General features: G+C 43.2%; 1 protein-coding gene across 2 annotated transcripts; it reads left to right on the top strand.

Annotated features, from left to right (window-relative positions):
- Positions 1 to 807: 807 nt before the first annotated feature.
- On the top strand, positions 808 to 17,213 carry UBE2T (ubiquitin conjugating enzyme E2 T). 2 transcript variants are annotated; one of them, XM_084853645.1, is made up of 7 exons: positions 808 to 880; positions 5,516 to 5,628; positions 6,568 to 6,637; positions 6,932 to 7,037; positions 9,623 to 9,721; positions 10,187 to 10,270; positions 15,958 to 17,213. In XM_084853645.1, exons 2-7 carry the CDS (start codon positions 5,520 to 5,522, stop codon positions 16,084 to 16,086), a joined length of 597 nt encoding a protein of 198 aa, XP_084709771.1. In that variant the 5' UTR covers positions 808 to 880; positions 5,516 to 5,519; the 3' UTR covers positions 16,087 to 17,213. The 2 variants fall into 2 exon arrangements, with proteins under 2 accessions (XP_084709771.1, XP_084709772.1); XM_084853646.1 differs by having other exon boundaries at positions 5,495 to 5,628; positions 15,958 to 16,541.
- Positions 17,214 to 18,771: the final 1,558 nt, after the last annotated feature.

The following is an 18,771-nucleotide window of genomic DNA, read 5'->3' as shown; positions in this document are numbered from 1 at the left end:
TTCCTTTAGGATGGACTGATTGGACCTCCTTGCAGTCCAGGGGACTCGTAAGAGTCTTCTCCAGCACCACAGTTCGAAAGCATCAATTCTTCGGCGCTCAGCCTTCCTTACAGTCCAGCTCTCACAGCCATACATTACTACTGGGAAAACCATAGCTTTGATTAGACGGACCGTTGTCGGCAAGGTGATGTCTCTGCTTCTTACTATGCTGTCTAGGTTGGCCATAGCTTTCCTCCCAAGGAGCAAGCGTCTTTTAATTTCATGGCTACAGTCACCGTCTGCGGTGATCTTGGAGCCCAAGAAAGTAAAATCTGTCACTGCTTCCATTTCTTCAGAGCTTAAATATATGCAAGTCAGAGCTTAAATATATGCAAAATAAGCCTAGCGACCAATTACAACATCAGCAAATCGATAATTATCACACCTCTTTTAGCATCGCTAAGGGCGCAATCCGACGCATGTTTTAGACAGAGGCAAGGCCTACAACTCCCAGCATTCCCCAGCCAGCAAACCAAAGGTTTGCTGGCTGGGGAATGCTGGGAGTTGTAGGCCTTGCCTCTGTCTAAACATGCGTCGGATTGCGCCCTAAGGAAAGTAACGCCCGAACAGCGGGGCAGAAAGCCCGTCCAACTTCGTACGGGAAGCGCCTACGAGGCCTGCGTTCGCGGCTAGACCCCCTTGGCGCCGCGCAGCCGATTTGAGTTCCTGAGGGGTGGAGCTCTTGTCCCTATCGGCCAATTCGCATTCAAGCAGACTTTGAAGGGCAGTTCATTCGCCTATTCAGGGCGCGACCTGCTAGGCACGCCTGGCCTCGACCGTTTCGAAGCGGGGGCGCCCTGGCCCCACATCCAGCAGTCTTGCCAGGGGCCAGGAAACTGAGGTAAACGGAGGCGGCCAGGCGTCGGAAACGGGGGGAGCAGGCGCCTTCCCCAGAAGGGCCCGCGTTTACGAGGGAAGCCCCTTCAGGCGGGGCGCTTGTTCGCGGCAAGGGGTGGGGAATAATTCGAGTTCGGGGCGCAGCTGTGATGTAGGTGCTTCTCCCCGGCGTTACGGAGAAGCAGCCCCAGAAGCCAGGCACCTCTTCTTTGTCGTAGGGGATGATAACTGGCATCCCCACCCCCTGCGGGACAAATCCTGCCCCTCAGGGTAGGGGTGGGCAGAAGGCAGGCCTCCAGATGTTTTGGCCTTCAGCTCCCAGAAGCCCCTGCCAGCATGGCCAGTGGTCAGGAATGGTGGGCGTTGGAAGTCCCAAACATATGGAAGTCTACGCTCTGCCTACCCCTGCCCTAAGGGGTGCACCCAGACCCCAGCAGTTAAGCCCTCCTTCAGTTTCACTTTTCCATCTTTGCGGAAATTGGAGGAGGGAGAAGAACAGAGAGCCTTCTAGCTCCACCTGGCCAGCATCAAATTGCGGGAGAAAGGGTCAGGGGATCAGGCCGTGGCCCCTTCTGTAATTTCGAGCACTTCCACCTACGTGCCCTCTACTCAAGGCCTCTTTAAGAGTGTGGCAGGGATGGGCAACTTTGGGGGATCTGGGGGCCACTTTTCACCCCCTGGACTCCAGAGGGCTGTATTCCTGCCACTTGTTTTCCAGCTCAGTTTGACCAGTTTTCTGCTCCATAGCTGTTTGCAGCTGATTTCTTTTTTTTTTTTTGCTTCCCTACTTGGAGAAGACCTGTTGAAATCAATGGGGCTTAGGTTAGTCATGATTTGTCACACTGATTTTGATGGTTCTGCTCCAAATGTGACAAAGTGTAGATCCATCCCAATGTCTTGAGGCACCTTAAAGACAGACAAATTTATTATGGCATGTCAGTCTTCCCCTACCTGGTGCCCTCTAGATGTTTTAGACTACAACTCCCAGCATTCCTGACCATTGACTAGGCTGTCTGGGACTAATAGCAGAAATCAAAACAGCTAAAAGTCGTAAAGTTGGGGAAGGCAAGCATAAGCTTTTATGGACTATGGTCCACTGATGTCAGTTTTTGAAATCATAAATAACAAAATGACTCACCAGTAAACTAGTTACCAGGATAGAAGGGGGCTTAACTTCTTGAACCCTGTCACAAAATGCAGACATGTTGCTGCCTCCATTTAAGGAATTTTAAAGTCCTTAAAATTCCTTAAATCAGACATCCACAACACAAAACATTTTAGAAAAGGGATACTTGTTAAAACAACACAACCCACTACTTCTCTAAAGTGCTGCTGTTTTTAAAAAGTGCTTAGCATTGTTGTTCAGTTGTTCCTACTCTTCGTGACCCCATGGACCATAGCACGCCAGGCCTTCCTGTCCTCCGCTCTCTCCCGGAGTGTGTTCAAGTCCATATTAATTGCATCGGTGATGTTATCTAGCCATCTCATCCTCTGCCGTCCCCTTCTCCTTTTGCCTTCAATCTTTCCCAGCATCAGGGTCTTTTCCAGGGAGTTTTCTCTTCGCATTAGGTGGCCAAAATACTTGAGCTTCAGCTTCAGTATCTGTCCTTCCAATGAGCACTCAGGGTTGATTTCCTTTAGGATTGACTGATTGGACCTCCTTGCAGTCCAGGGGACTCGTAAGAGTCTTCTCCAGCACCACAGTTCGAAAGCATCAATTCTTCGGCGCTCAGCCTTCCTTATAGTCCAGCTCTCACAGCCATACATTACTACTGGGAAAGCCATAGCTTTGATTAGACGGACCTTTGTCGGCAAGGTGATGTCTCTGCTTCTTACTATGCTGTCTAGGTTGGCCATAGCTTTCCTCCCAAGGAGCAAGCGTCTTTTAATTTCATGGCTACAGTCACTGTCTGCAGTGATCTTGGAGCCCAAGAAAATAAAATCTGTCACCGGTTCCATTTCGCCCCCTTCTGTATGCCAGGAAGTGATGGGGCCAGATGCCATGACCTTAGTTTTTTTAATGTTGAGTGTCAAACCAGGTTTTGCACTCTCCTCTTTCACCCTCAGCAAGAGGCTCTTTAGATCCTCTTTGCTTTCCGCCATTAGGGTGGTATTGTCTGCGTATCTGAGGTTGTTGATAATTCTCCCAGCAATCTTAATTCCGACCTCTGATTCATCCAACCTGGCGTTTCTCATGATGTACTCTGCATACAAGTTAAATAAGCAGGGCGACAATATACAGCCTTGTTGTACTCCTTTCCCAATTTTGAACCAATCAGTTGTTCCATGTCCGGTTCTTATTGTTGCTTCTTCACCCTCGTACAGGTTTCTCAGGAAACAGGTGAGGTGGTCTGGTACTCCCATCGCTTTAAGAATTTGCCACAGTTTGTTGTGATCCACACAATCAAAGGCTTTAGCATAGTCAATGAAGCAGAAATAGATATTTTTCTGGAATTCTCTTGCTTTCTCCATGATCCAGCGAATGTTGGCGATTTGATCTCTAGTTCCTCTGCCTCTTCGAAACCCAGCTTGTACTTCCGGTAGTTCTCAGTTCACACACTGCTGAAGCCTAGCTTGTAGGATTTTGAGCATCACCTTGGTGGCATGTGAAATGAGCGCAATTGTACGGTAGTTTGAACACTCTTTGGCATTGCCCTTCTTTGGAATTGGAATGTAAACTGACCTTTTCCAGTCTTGTGGCCACTGTTGAGTGTTCCAACTGTGTTGGCATATTGAGTGCAGCACTTTAACAGCATCATCTTTTAGGATCTTAAATAGCTCAGCTGAAATACTGTCATCTCCGCTAGCTTTGTTGTTAGTATTGCTTCCTAAGGCCCACTTGACTTCACTCTCTAGGATGCCCGGCTCAAGTTCAGTGACCACACTATCATGGCTATCAGGGGCATTCAGATCTTTCCTGTATAGTTCTTCTGTGTATTCTTTCCACCTCTTCTTCATCTCATCTGCTTCTGTTAGGTCCCTGCCTTCTTTGTCCTTTATCATGCCCGTCTTTGTACAAAACGTTCCCTTGAGATCTCCGATTTTCTTGAAAGATCTCTAGTCTTTCCCATTCTATTGTTTTCTTTGATTTCTTTGCATTGTTCATTTAAGAAGGCCTTCTTGTCTCTCCTTGCTATTCTCTGGAACTCTGCATTCAGTTGGATATATCTTCCCCTTTCTCCCTTGCTTTTCACTTCCCTTCTTTCCTCAGCTACTTGTAAAGCCTCCTCAGACAGCCACTTGGCTTTCTTGCATTTCTTTTTCTTTGGGATGGATTGAGTTGCTGCCTCCTGAACAATGTTACGGACTTCCGTCCATAGTTCCTCAGGCACTCTGTCTATCAGGTCTAATCCCTGAAATCTACTCCTCACCTCCACTGTATATTCATAAGGGACGTGATTTAGGTCATACCTGAATGGTTTAGTGGTTTTCCCTACCTTCTTCAATTTAAGGCGAAATTTTGCAACAAGAAGCTCATGATCTGAGCCACAGTCATCTCCAGGTCTTGTTTTGACTGACTGTATGGAGCTTCTCCATCTTTGGCTGCAAAGAACATAATATCTGATTTCGATATTGACCATCTGGTGATGTCCATGTGTAGAGTCGTCTCTTGTGCTGTTGGAAAAGAGTGTTTGCTATGATCAGCGTGTTCTCTTGGCAAAACTCTATTAGCCTTTGTCCTGCTTCATTTTGTACACCAAGGCCATGCTTGCCTGTTATCCCGGTGATTTCTTGACTTCCTACTTTGTACCAGTGGTTGGGGCATAGACTTGAATTACTGTGATGTTGAATGGTTTGCCTTGGATTCGATCATTGTGTCATTTTTGAGATTGTACCCCAATACTGCTTTTCCCACCCTCTTGTTGACTATGAGTGCTACTCCATTTCTTCTAAGGGATTCTTGCCCACTGTGGTAGATATAATGGTCACCTGAATTAAATTTGCCCATGCTTGTCTATTTTAGTTCGCTGATTCCCAAGATGTCGATGTCAATCTTGCCATCTCATGTTTGACCCCCTCCAGCTTACCTTGATTCATTGATCTTACATTCCAGGTTCCTAAACAATATTGTTCTTTACAGCATCGGACTTTCTTTTCACCACCAGACACATCCGCAGCTGAGTGTGCTTTCGGCTTTGGCCCAGCCGCTTCACTCTTTCTGGCGCTACTTGGAAATTCCCTCTGCTCTTCCCCAGTAGTATATTGGACACCTTCCGACTTGAGGGGCTCATCTTCCGGCATCATATCTTTTAGCCTTGTGATACGTTCCATGGGGTTTTCTTGGCAAGAATACTAAAGTGGGTTGCCATTTCCTGCTAGTAAATACCATCCTAGAGTTTATTGGTCTCTGCACAGTCATGTATGACTTGCAAAAGTTTAACCACCCATTTAACCATGTTTGCTATAAAATATTACTGTTCCAGATATATCAAAATAGTTTTGATAATGACCCCTGAGTATGATTATTGGGCTTCATCAGCATTTTCAAATAAAATTGTTCTTCATTTTTAAACAATCTGGACAAGCTATTGCTAAGGTTTAGACAGCTGTCCTGAAGATTCTGCTGATTAAAGGAGGATTTATGGTTGCTGAAATGAGATAAAACTAAATTATGCAGATTTTCCTCATGCTGTTGCAGTGCAATGCAAAGGGCTTCACGTCTGAAGAGGGAGCTGCATCTGTTGACCACAGAGCCACCTCCAGCCATTACTTGCTGGCAGAATGGAAGTCGCATAGATGAACTTAGAGCCCGTATGTATCTGTCTGGTTTTGATCTATATTTATCTTTGGGTGGCAATTGCAGTGCCTTTAATTCTGTATCCTTTATTAGCAATGTTTTGAATGGTTAGCTACTATCACTGAGCAAATATACATTTACTTTCAGTGTTTCTATTCCACCTTTTGTTCCAAATAGTGTGTTGATTTAAATTCCCCACATACCTGGGACTGGTTTAAATCATTGAATTTAGATGAAGTTTTCAGTTTTGAAATTCATATATTTCCTGAAGAAGTATGCATACAAAATGGTTGCTCTATCAACCAAAACATAATAGTTTGCAACTAAATAAAGTAATTATACTATCTAGGCCCATAATCCAAATCTTTTGGTCATGCAGTCTATATCCTTTTCCCCTGCAGAATTGGTCAGAGACGGATTTCTGCTTTGCAGCCTCTGTATACATGCAAAGATCACTTACTTGAAAATTAAGACTGCAATTATATGTGCACTTATTTGGAAATAAGTTCTATTGAATAAAGTAGTATTTTTTCAGAGTAAACTTGCACAGGATGGGGCTTTAAATGTCCAGAACTTTCTGGAAGCAAGGGTTTGTTTGTACTTACCTAACAAAACAGTATTTTTGTTTGAAATATTGGTTTGTCGATATGGCTTGGAAAAGGCAAATACATCCTGATCTAAGTCATCTTTTTAATTCCAGAGCTAAATACTGATACTGAAGTATCTGAATAATATTCAGAATCTGAAGATTCTGAATCTGAATAATAACCAGATTCTTTGGAACTCTGTCTTTGTTCCTGTCCTGCCCAGTTTCTTTGAATGTATTTTAAGAGCTTATAACAAGATGATTATTGTGACTTCTGTGTTCAAACTGATTGTTTTTTCAGTGACTGCAGCAGTTACCTAAAGAGGGCAATGTTGACACATCTTAATATTTGTCTTTTTTAAAACAGAAATATTGGGTTCTGCAAATACACCATATGAGAAAGGTGTTTTTGAGTTGGAAGTAGTTGTGCCTGAAAGGTAAATGGTGATTTTAAAAAAAATCTTTAATACAGAAATATACTAACAAAGTTGACCTTGAAGAAGAAATAAATAGTGGTTATAATAAATGGGGCATATTAGCCTGCAGGCCCTTAAAGGACGGGAATAGGAACTAGAGAGCTGTTAACACACAACTGTGTGGACAATTTAAAATCAGACTGTTTCTTGTAGATTTTGGGGGGTATAGCTATTTGAAAATGGGCAGGGGGGCGGGGAATGACCTGTAGGTGTTAAACTTCTGAACACTTAGTTCTCCTATTATTTCTGAAATAGATATCCATTTGAACCCCCAAAGATGCGCTTTCTGACTCCCATCTACCATCCCAACATTGACTCAGCTGGAAGAATTTGCCTGGATGTTCTCAGATTGCCACCCAAGGTAATGAATTGCTTCTCTTACAGAGATAGGTGAGAGAAGTAATAGCTACCCAATGCAGGTGTTCTCTGCAAGTGTGGATCCTGACATGTGTATTAGTACAAAGAGGTGACCCGCTGTTATTGCCTTGCTGGGGTGACCAGCATAGAAGCTGTATGGATAATTGGTCTGGGCTTCTTATGAGTTTCTTGTTTTAATTGCCTTTGGAAGATTGTTTTTTGTTTTTGAGAACTATATTTTTGCAGGATGTTCATGTGCAAAATTGATAGTATTGTTTATACGAGCTGAGGTTAGCGAGGGATGCTAAAGACAACAAAAAGGCTTTCTTCAGCTATGTGCATAGTAAAAGGCAGAGGAAAGAAATGGTGGTTCAGCTATTAAATAAGGATGGCAAAACGATAACAGATGACAAAGAAAAGGCAGAGGTGCTCAATTCCTACTTTGGCTCAGTCTTCTCCCCAAAGAGGGTCTATGACCCCCCTGGCAAAGGCGAAGTACAGGCTGAAGGGGCAGGATTGCAGCTTGAGATCGATAGGCATATGGTCAAGGAACACCTAATTACTTTGAATGAGTTCAGATCTCCAGGGCCAGATGAACTGCATCCTAGAGTAATAAAGGAACTGGCAGAAGAACTCTCAGAACCGCTGTCTATTCTGAGAAATCATGGAGGACGGGAGAAGTGCCAGATGACTGGAGGAGGGCTAATGTTGTCCCTATCTTCAAAAAGGGTAAAAAGGAGGAACCTGGGAACTACAGACCAGTCAGTCTGACATCAATCCCTGGGAAAATTCTGGAGCAGATGATAAAGCAATCCATCTGGAAGCACCTTGAAAACAATGCCGTGATTACTCGAAGCCAACATGGATTTGTCAAAAACAAGTCCTGCCAGACAAATCTGATCTCATTTTTTGATCAAGTCACCTCCCTTGTAGACCGTGGGAATGCTGTAGACATCATATACCTCGACTTCAGCAAAGCTTTCGACAAAGTGCCCCATGATCTCCTGATGAGCAAACTAGCTCATAGTGGGCTAGATGAAACAACGATCTGGTGGATCCACAGTTGGCTACAGAATCAGACTCAAAGAGTGCTTATCAATGGGACCTTCTCAAACTGGGGAGAGGTAACGAGTGGGGTACCGCAGGGCTCAGTCCTGGGCCCAGTGCTCTTCAACATTTGTATTAATGAATTGGAGGAGGAGGTGCAGGGAATGCTGATCAGAGTTGCAGATGACACCAAATTGGGTGGGATAGCTAATACTTTGGAAGACAGAAACAAAATTCAAAGTGATCTAGATAGACTGGAGCGCTGGGCAGAAAACAACAGAATGACATTTAGTAGGGATAAATGCCAAGTTGTGCACCTAGGAAAAAGAAACCAAATGGACAGTTACAAGATGGGGGATATGTGGCTCAACAACACTACAAGCGAGAAAGATCTTGGAATTGTTGTTGATCACAAGCTGAATATGAGCCAACAATGTGATGTGGCTGCAAAAAAGGCAAATGATCTTTTGGGCTGCATTCATAGAAGCATAGCTTCCAAATCCTGGGAAGTACTAGTTCCCCTCTCCTCAGCACTGGTTAGGCCTCATCTGGAGTACTATGTCCAGTTCTGGGCACCACACTTTAAGAAAGATGCAGACAAATTGGAGAGGGTTCAGAGGAGGGCAACAAAGATGATCAGAGGACTGGAAACAAAGCCCTATGAAGAGAGACTGAAACAACTGGGCATGTTTAGCCTTGAGAAGAGAAGACTGAGGGGAGATATGATAGCACTCTTCAAGTACTTAAAAGGTTGTCACAGAGAAGAAGGCCAGGATCTCTTCTTGATCATCCCAGAGTGCAGGACACGGAATAATGGGCTCAAGTTACAGGAAGCCAGATTCCAGCTGAACATCAGGAAAAACTTCCTGACTGTTAGAGCAATATGACAATGGAACCAATTACCTAGGGAGGTGATGGGCTCTCCCACACTGGAGGCATTCAAGATGAGGCTGGACAGCCATCTGTCAGGGATGCTGTGACTTGGATTCCTGCATTGAGCAGGGGGTTGGACTCGATGGCCTTGTAGGCCCCTTCCAACCCTTCTATTCTATTCTATTCTATTCTATTCTATTCTATTCTATTCTATTCTATTCTATCAATATTTTGATAGTAGTGAATTCAGATGGTGAATGCCATCTGGATTGTAGCCAAAAGGAGGCCACTGAGAAATAAAAGGGAGCTATCAGCAAGCTTAATAGAATCCCCAGGATTTCAGAAGTTTAAACAGGATTTTAAAACAAAAAAGAGGGTAGAACCGCCCCCTTCCCAACATGTAGTAAGCATGCTGAGTGATCTTTAGGAGCTATGGAATGTTGAGTGAGAATTGGAAAGGAAAACACTGCAACATTTTGTTTCGGGTCACACTTGTGCATATTAATGGTTCTGGTAGCTTCCTCCTAATCTACTGCAATGAAACCTGAAAAATCTTTGGGGAAATTCTAGCTTGGGCCTGCAAAGTAATATACTATAAGGCGTGCTTCTCCTTGTGCCTAACATTCCCTAGCCCCCAGTAACTTTGCATCTCCTGTTCTTTCTGTGAAGGGCGCATGGAGGCCATCCCTGAATATTGCTGTTCTGCTGACTTCCATACAGATGCTTATGAACGAACCCAACCCCGATGATCCTCTCATGGCTGACATAGTAAGTTTCTTCCTCTTATATTGATGAAATATGTGTTGGATTTTGGAAGTTAAACTGTACCCTAAGTCTGTGTGCTCTGCAAAGAAATACATTGCACTGTGGTTTCTTCATATGTACTTGCAATAGGTACAAAACTTCTGATTTCTAGTAATGCATCCAAGAAAAGGCCATGTTAATACTGAAGTATCTGTAGACATGCAAATACAATTTGCTTTGGAGACAGTTAAGTCAACATTTTCCACCTTGAAACTTCCATGCTTAAAAATGGATAATTGGGTATGTACATTTTGCATGCAATATATAAAACATTAAGGCCTCTTTCAAAGACCAGTATTCTGTTCCTAAGTACCTAGTATGGTTAAGCAGTCTTTCATTCTGTTTGGTAAATCTGTCATCAAACGTAACTATGGTCTTATGGTTGAGGCCATAATTATCATTGTCTCTTGCTTTTTTTATTATGTCTAGTCCTCTGAGTATAAATACAATAAGCAAGCATTCCTCAGAAATGCCAGACAATGGACAGGGAAGTATGCAAGCCAGACAACAATGGTAAGAAAAATGCATCACTTTTATTATAAAGGAATGGGGTGTAGGTTAATCTTCACATGTGTAGTCTTGCTGTGCCCAATGAAATATTTCAGGTCTGCGTCACTTAATTGCCTATCTTCCTATAATTGAGTTTTTGGAATGAGAGAACTATGAATATGCCATAATACACAGAAGTGTCTGGATTAACGTCTCCTTTCAGGAATATCTTTTTTTCTGGCTGTGTGTGTGTGTGTGTTGATTTCACACACAGACACAAATAAAATGCAATAAGACCTGAACTCAAAATGCAGAGGTTTTTCAGTTCAGGTCTTAATTGCATTTTATTTGTGTCTGATCTTGTAAAACATGCTTTGGGGAAGAATCATAGAATAGTAGGGTTGGAAGGGGCCTATAAGACCATCGAGTCCAACCCCCTGCTCAATGCTGGAATCTAAGTCAGCATCAAAGAATCTAAGTCAGCATCAAAGAATCTAAGTCAGAGCATCAAAGAATCTAGGTCAAAGAGTATTTGGAATTTATCCATTAAAATCATATTTTATTTGGAATTCTGTCTAGTATGCAGCCTGATTCTAAGACTTGGGGCAACACACATGCTCCATGTATGGGGGAAAAATCATCAGCGGAGTCAAAGGGCTCTTGGTGAAATGGTTTTCAGTTCCCCAGACCAAAGTCCCATTGATTCCAGTGAGCTCTGGAACATGTGATCAGTTTTGTTCACTAATCTAGCAAGTTGTATCTGAAAACTCTTCCAGTTAGGCCTGGTCTAATCATGTGGCAAAATGAGGTAGTAAAATCCCAAGGTGGTAGAGTGAATTTATATTTATTTTGATTGCAGATGTGGATGCTATATTTGAATGCTTACTTATGGGTTCCCACAGGCAGCTAGTTGGCTGCTGTGTGGACAGAATGTGGATTAGATGGACCCAGTATGGCTACTCTTATGTTGAATGTTCCCTCAAGTATTAACTCCCTAAAGACTAAACAAACACACACGCACCGTAGCATAGTGGGGGGCGGGAGGTTCTAGCCCAGCCTGCTCCCCTTTGTGCTATTTTTCTATGTGGGAGAGATTCTTTTTACATAATGGAGCTTTAAAAGTGTATTCCGTCCACTTGCAATTTGAAGTGGTACAGTTCATCCTGCCAAATTTGTTCTCTGCCACCTTGTTACCATCCTACTAAAAGTACAGCCCAGTCTTAAGTCTGAACTTGCTTAAGATTTTGCCCCAGTCTGTCATCTTCTTGGTCCAAGAAAGTGTAGTAAGATGCTGAGTAAAAGTGACCATAGTATCTGTGTATTAGTGCATGTGTGATGTCTGAAGCAAAATACCAGGTAGAATTTGTGGGGCAATGCCAGAAAAACAAGTTTGAGGGAGCAAAGGAATAGCAAAGATCATTATTTAGAGGAGAAAGGATATAACCCATGTTACACAGAACTTAATACACTGTGGCTGAAATTTGGTGGAGCAAATAGAATAGTGGGGAAAATTTGGGGGTATCACCTGCTACCTTTGGAGTCATCCCTCTAATGAAGGTTGGAGCTGGTTCTTCCGAAAACACAGCCCAGCACCAATGATGGGTACAAACTGAGAGTAGCTGCAGCAGTAATTTCTATGTAGAGTACTCTATGCCAGTTCAAATTACAGTTTGGTGTGTTCCAGTAAAACACCGCAAGGTAGTAGTCGGTAATCGATAATTGTGCCTTGTTGTTCAGTCGCTAAGTCGTGTCCGACTCTTTGTGACCCCATGGACCATAGCACGCCAGGCCTTCCTGTCCTCCGCTCTGTCCCGCAGTGTGCTCAAGTTCGTATTCATCGCATCGGTGATGCTATCTAGCCATCTCATCATCTGCCGTCCCCTTCTCCTTTTGCCTTCAATCTTTCCCAGCATCAGGGTCTTTTCCAGTGAGTTTTCTCTTCGCATTAGGTGGCCAAAATATTTGAGCTTCAGCTTCAGTATCTGTCCTTCCAATGAGCACTCAGGGTTGATTTCCTTTAGGATGGACTGATTGGACCTCCTTGCAGTCCAGGGGACTCGTAAGAGTCTTCTCCAGCACCACAGTTCGAAAGCATCATTATTCGGCGCTCAGCCTTCCTTATAGTCCAGCTCTCACAGCCATACATTACTACTGGGAAAACCATAGCTTTGGTTATAGGGACCTTTGTCAGCAAGGTGATGTCTCTGCTTCTTACTATGCTGTCTAGGTTTGCCATAGCTTTCCTCCCAAGGAGCAAGCGTCTTTTAATTTCATGGCTACAGTCACCGTCTGCTGTGATCTTGGAGCCCAAGAAAACAAAATCTGTCACTGCTTCCATTTCTTCCCCTTCTATATGCCAGGAAGTGATGGGGCCAGATGCCATGATCTTCGTTTTTTAATGTTGAGTGTCAAACCAGGTTTTGCACTCTCCACTTTCACCCTCAACAAGAGGCTCTTTAGATCCTCTTCACTTTCTGCCATTAAGGTGGTATCGTCTGTGTATCTGAGGTTGTTGATAATTCCCCTGGCAATCTTAATTCCGACCTGTGATTCATCCAACCTGGCGTTTCTCATGATGTATTCTGCACATAAGTTAAATAAGCAGGGCGACAATATGCAGCCTTGTCATACTCCTTTCCCAATTTTGAACCACTCGGTTGTTCCATGTCCGGTTCTTACTGTTGCTTCTTGACCCAAGTACAGGTTTCTCAGGAGACAGGTGAGGTGGTCCGGTACTCCCACCTCTTTAAGAGTTTGCCACAGTTTGTTGTGATCCACACCATCAAATGCTTTAGCATAGTCAATGAAGCCGAAATAGATGTTTTTCTGGAATTCTCTTGCTTTCTCCATGATCCAGCAAATATTGGCGATTTGATCTCTAGTTCCTCTGCTTCTTCAGAACCCAGCTTGTACTTCTGGTAGTTCTCGGTTCACATACTGCTGAAGCCTAGCTTGTAGGTTTTTGAGCATAACCTTGCTGGCATGTGAAATTAGCACAGCTGTAAGGTAGTTTGAACGCTCTTTGGCATTGCCCTTCTTTGGAATTGGAATGTAAACTGACCTTTTCCAGTCTTGTGGCCACTGTTGAGTGTTCCAAATGTGTTGGCATATTGAGTGCAGCACTTTAACAGCATCATCTTTTAGGTTTTTAAATAGCTCAGCTGGAAGACTGTCATCTCCGCTAGCTTTGTTGTTAGTTATGCTTCTTAAGGCCCACTTGACTTCACTCTCTAGGATGTCCATTCAGTGGATGTCCACTGAAATAGGCTCAAGTTCAGTGACCGCACTATCATGGCTATCATTGACATTCAGATCTTTCCTGTATAGTTCTTCTGTGTATTCTTTCCACCTCTTCTTCATCTCATCTGCTTCTGTTAGGTCCCTGCCTTCTTTGTCCTTTATCATGCCCGTCTTTGCACAAAACGTTCCCTTGAGATCTCCAATTTTCTTGAAAAGATCTCTAGTCTTTCCCATTCTGTTGTTTTCCTCGATTTCTTTGCATTGTTCATTTAAGAAGGCCTTCTTGTCTCTCCTTGCTATTCTCTGGAACTCTGCATTCAGTTGGATATATCTTCCCCTTTCTCCCTTGCTTTTTGCTTCCCTTCCTTCCTCAGCTACTTGTAAAGCCTCCTCAGACAGCCCCTTTGCTTTCTTGCATTTCTTTTTCTTTGGGATGGATTGAGTTGCTGCCTCCTGAACAATGTTACGGACTTCCATCCATAGTTCCTCAGGCACTCTGTCTATCAGGTCAGATCCCTTAAATCTACTCCTCACCTGCACTGTATATTCATAAGGAATATAATTTAGATCATATCTGAATGGTTTCGTGGTTTTCCCTACGTTCTTCGATTTAAGCCGAAATTTTGCAACAAGAAGCTCATGATCTGAGCCACAGTCAGCTCCAGGTCTTGTTTTGACTGACTGTATGGAGCTTCTCCATCTTTGGCTGCAAAGACATAATCAATCTGATTTCGATATTGACCATCTGGTGATGTCCATGTGTAGAGTCGCCTCTTGTGCTGTTGGAAAAGAGTGTTTGCTATGATCAGCGTGTTCTCTTGGCAAAACTCTATTAGCCTTTGTCCTGCTTCATTTTGTACACCAAGGCCATGCCTGCCTGTTATCCCGGTGATTTCTTGACTTCCTACTTTAGCATTTCAATCCCCTATGATGAAAAGGACATCTTTTTTTGGTGTTAGTTCTAGAAGGTGTTGTAGGGCTTCGTAGAACCGATCAACCTCAGCTTCTTCGGCCTCAGTGGTTTGGGCATAGACTTGAATTACTGTGATGTTGAATGGTTTGCCTTGGATTTGTACTGAGATCATTCTGTCGTTTTTGAGATTGTACCCCATTACTGCTTTTCCCACCCTTTTATTGACTATGAGTGCTACTCCATTTCTTCTAAGGGATTCTTGCCCACAGTAGTAGATGTAATGGTCACCTGAATTAAGTTCACCCATGCTTGTCCATTTTAGTTCGCTGATTCCCAAGATGTCGATGTTCAATCTTGCCATCTCATGTTTGACCACCTCCAGCTTACCGTGATTCATTGATCTGACATTCCAGGTTCCTAAACAATATTGTTCTTTACAGCATCGGACTTTCTTTTCACCACCAGACACATCTGCAGCTGAGTGTGCTTTCGGCTTTGGCCCAGCCACTTCACTGTTTTTGGTGCTACTTGGAAATTCCCTCTGCTCTTCCCCAGTAGTATATTGGACACCTTCCGACTTGAGGGGCTCACCTTCCGGCATCATATCTTTTAGCCTTGTGATACGTTCCATGGGGTTTTCTTGGCAAGAATACTGGAGTGGGTTGCCATTCTCCAGTGGACCACATTTTGTCAGAACTCTCTGCCATGACCTGTCCGTCTTGGGTGGCCCAGTATGGCATAGCTTATGGCTTCACTGAGTGACACAAGCCCCTTCACCACAACAAGGCAGTGTGCCTTACACTAGTGTTAAAACCTGATGAAAAGAATATTGTGATTATGCAGCTGAAACACTAGGGGGCATCTGGCCCTTAAATAACATTGCTCCTTTGGTAATTATTAATTTAGAAGCAAGAAAGTATAAAGATACAGGGATGAAAATAAAGGGGCTTTTGCTTTTCAGACTGCCATAGTAAGATTTCAAATGTGAGTAAATTTGGGCTATCTATAGAAATGACTCTGCATTTCTCTTTGGGGGTGGTATCTCCACACTGTCCAGAACTTGTTCCCTACATGTCCTGTAAAAGAATTGATATATCTGTGGGAAAGAGATGTACACAGCCTATAAAAATCTTATGTCCTGCAAAACTTCATGAGTGTTATACTAAAGGAGTTTTGAAAAGGGTTGTCAGACCCCCAGAACAAATAGGAGTAGTCCAGTGTTATGGAAGTAAAAGGACATCGAATCATTCTGTAGCACCACAGACTTGTCTGTTGGGCCACTGAATGTGATCAGCTGTAAAATAATTAAGAGGACCCCAGGGAATCTCAGGTGAGTGGAGGGAACATGGTGTAAAGGGGTCAGGGGGAGAGTTAGATGGTCTGTATCTTTAAGGGGCAATATGTGTTGCACAACTCCTGAAGTTCTAAATTCATTGAGGAGCCTCAGCAACTATAAAATGTGAATGAAAGCATTGCTTCTTGAAGTGTGAACATAGAAACCAACATTTATCCCCCATTGTCTCCCCTCCCCAATTGCTTTTCTCTGATGCTATTTCAGGCTTTGGAAATTCCAGGAGACGAGAACCACCAAAACAAGACGAACTTACCCAAAGATTCCAACATTTCTCAGAAAAGGAAAGGAAGCAATATCAGTGGACTGTCCAAAAAATCTCGCTCAGAAACATAGAGGATTTGCTGCTGTAGAGTATCCCAGTATCCATGTGTGTTTACAATGTTACCTTCCATCTCTTAAATAGGCATGATGCAATGAATGTACTATTTAGTTATTAAGTTGATGCCTCTTCTGTTGTGTCATTGACCTTATTATAAGGTCCAATATGGTGCATGTCTGTTTTTTAAATGTCATCTTCTACTTCAGTAGAATTCTTAAATTTTTCCATGAAGTTTGTCTCTTGTTTGAATTTCTGCTGTACTCTTTTTTTATATCTTTCACTGTATTGAATGTATATTTCGAACGGAGACATGAGTGTGAGAATAATAAATAATGTATTTGTTCTTGTTATTGCTAATGGTCATGAATGATTTGTAAACAGTTAACTGCCAGAAGCAAAGCTGCTGTATGAAACTGGAGCCTCATTTGCTGCACTAAAGATGAGTGTAAATACATTTTTTTGTATCTCCTTCCGTTTCTCTGCTGCTTTGGAAGTCACAACACACCTTCAGCAAGCTGAGCCTGGGTCTGAAAGACCCATAGTTTCAAGGAAGAACTCATGCACAGGTTGAATCCCTCACATCTCTAATTAAAAAGAATCTCCAGTAGCAGGCTGTGCTGAGACCTTAGAAAGCTGGAATCAGTGAGTGTGGAAATCCATGGGCAGTAGCAAACATGAGGCTAGGAACCCCAGAGCAGTAAAGGGGATGGCTGGGTGGAAGTTGTTAACCTTTCCTTAACTTTTCAGTTGTACATTCAGCAGTGTAAGAGCCATATTAATATTTTAATTGTGGTCTCGTTTGATCACATGGCTCTTTCCCTTTCTTCCTTATGGACCCACACCAGCTATACCCATGTTTTTGTGATATTCATTCACAATCCCCACTGACATGAGATTGTACCACAGAGACGTTCTTCTGACACAGCTGTGTGTGTGAGGGGGGACCTCTGCCTTCCTCTTGGCATAATTTGGGGATGTAAATGTGTTCAAATTGCAGTTATTCACTGATATATTTTTTTTTAGACCCCCTGGCTCTTTAGATACACTTTATATGGCATTGAAGGAAGCTGTTGTCCTAGGAGTCTTTGCAGCTAACTCTGATCTTAAGAGAAATCAATCTTCCAATAAATACTTTCTCTTCTAAATGTAGGGTGCTACAGTGGAAATGGAACCATTAATAAGGACAGTCAAATATTTTCAATTGCAAAATGCTTGGGTAAGTGTGGCTTTCCTTCATGGATACTAGGTGGGGGGGCACTGTGTATATGCTCCACTTATATAGGGGCATTGCCTACCTATTATATGGGGGCCCACTACAAGTGGACCTACTACAGGAAGTGACAGTGAATTCTTACATCCTAAAAGGAGTACTTTTGTTTGGCGTTCTAGGGGTCAGCCACCAGCAGTGCCATCCCATTCTCATGCAGCAGGTCATCCCATTTTCTCCCCCGCCCCGCCATCATTTTTCTTTTTTTCCAGTTGATAGTCAACATTCTATGACTACTGAGCTTGCTCAGTCTTCATTGGGCTATTTTGGAGGGGGATGCCCAGTGCTATCAATTGCACCCTCAGTGCAATTGCACCCTCAGTGATCGGGCGCTCCCAAACTCAGAGGCGTCCAGTCATCCAATGCAGAGCAGGAGGAGCGGTGGAGGTGATCTTTACCTCTCCCTACTCTTGCCCTGCAGATTTTGGATTTTAGCCCATCCAGTGTGAGGGTGCTTCGGAGGGTGAGGGAAGGAGGCTGGAGGAAGCTGCGGATAACTCGCATCCTGGCCTCTCTGGTATCCCTGCCCACAGGGATGCCCCTTTTCCTCCTCCAGGCTTGCTTTTCTGACCTCAGAGGGCAGCCGGCATGGTTCTTTCTATGCTGGTAGCAAGGGGGTGGGATCTCAGACTCCTCTGTCCAAGGTTGGAGCATTGCCTATGACTTCGGAAGGGGGAATCCAAACAATCCTATGGTCTCTGGGATGCTTGCCCAATGACCACAGGATAGTTCTGTGTTTTTTTATATTTTTTGTAACTGCAAACATCAGGATTTCCCGAGGCAAGCTGATACCTCCCTCTTCCACAGTTTTTTTTGGCTACAATTCTGGTGGCACCCATCACCTGAGTTCACTATTAGGAGGAGTGAAATGTTCATAAAATACTCCAGAAAACATGCAACTCTTTCTGCAAAAGGCAAAGCAGATACCTACATTGAAGTCTACCAACAGGCAGGCTTTAAATCTGATCATATGATACATTCTCGAAAAGTGTGTTAGCTCTTAAAATCTTACATAATTTTGCTTTCATTTACACCTGCCCTACCCTCACTTTGAACTGTGACACATGCTTAGTTTCAGTTGCTCTTCCACTGAATAATATAAGCTTATTGTGCAAAGAGGCTTTAAAAATACTGGTTTCATTCTTGTCTTGGGGTGTTTCATTAATAACAACTCTTAGGCTGTGGCACACATAATGTTGTGAACACTTACAGCATCAGGTGTTGGATTTTTTTTTCTCTTTAAACTTTAAAATACTCCTGAAAGGCCATGCTAGGATAGACATAAAAAGTCTTTAAATTCCACTGAGTGTGTGTGTAATATATAGAGATGTGAAGGCCTTGAAACATACATGAAACTGCCCCCCCCCTTTTTTTTCAAAAGGACCTTTGTTCATTCGGGTTTTTTAATTCAACAATTTTGGAATACGTGTGT

The sequence above is a fragment of the Heloderma suspectum genome, chromosome 4 (genome assembly GCF_057233095.1).
Source record: "Heloderma suspectum isolate Gila_16-S chromosome 4, 16-S_ref, whole genome shotgun sequence".
Classification (NCBI taxonomy): Eukaryota; Metazoa; Chordata; class Lepidosauria; order Squamata; family Helodermatidae; genus Heloderma; species Heloderma suspectum.
Note: the sequence above shows the minus strand (reverse complement) of the source record. Positions and strands in the feature narration are given on the sequence as shown.

What these genes read in the sequence shown, in the direction of transcription:
- UBE2T (XM_084853645.1), top strand. Translation starts at nt 5,520, where the DNA reads ATGCAAAGGGCTTCACGTCTGAAGAGGGAGCTGCATCTGTTGACCACA. An exon ending in GAAGTAGTTGTGCCTGAAAG is followed by an intron (nt 6,638 to 6,931) that starts GTAAATGGTGAT and finishes TTTCTGAAATAG; the next exon opens with ATATCCATTTGAACCCCCAA. An exon ending in ATGCAAGCCAGACAACAATG is followed by an intron (nt 10,271 to 15,957) that starts GTAAGAAAAATG and finishes ATGCTATTTCAG; the next exon opens with GCTTTGGAAATTCCAGGAGA.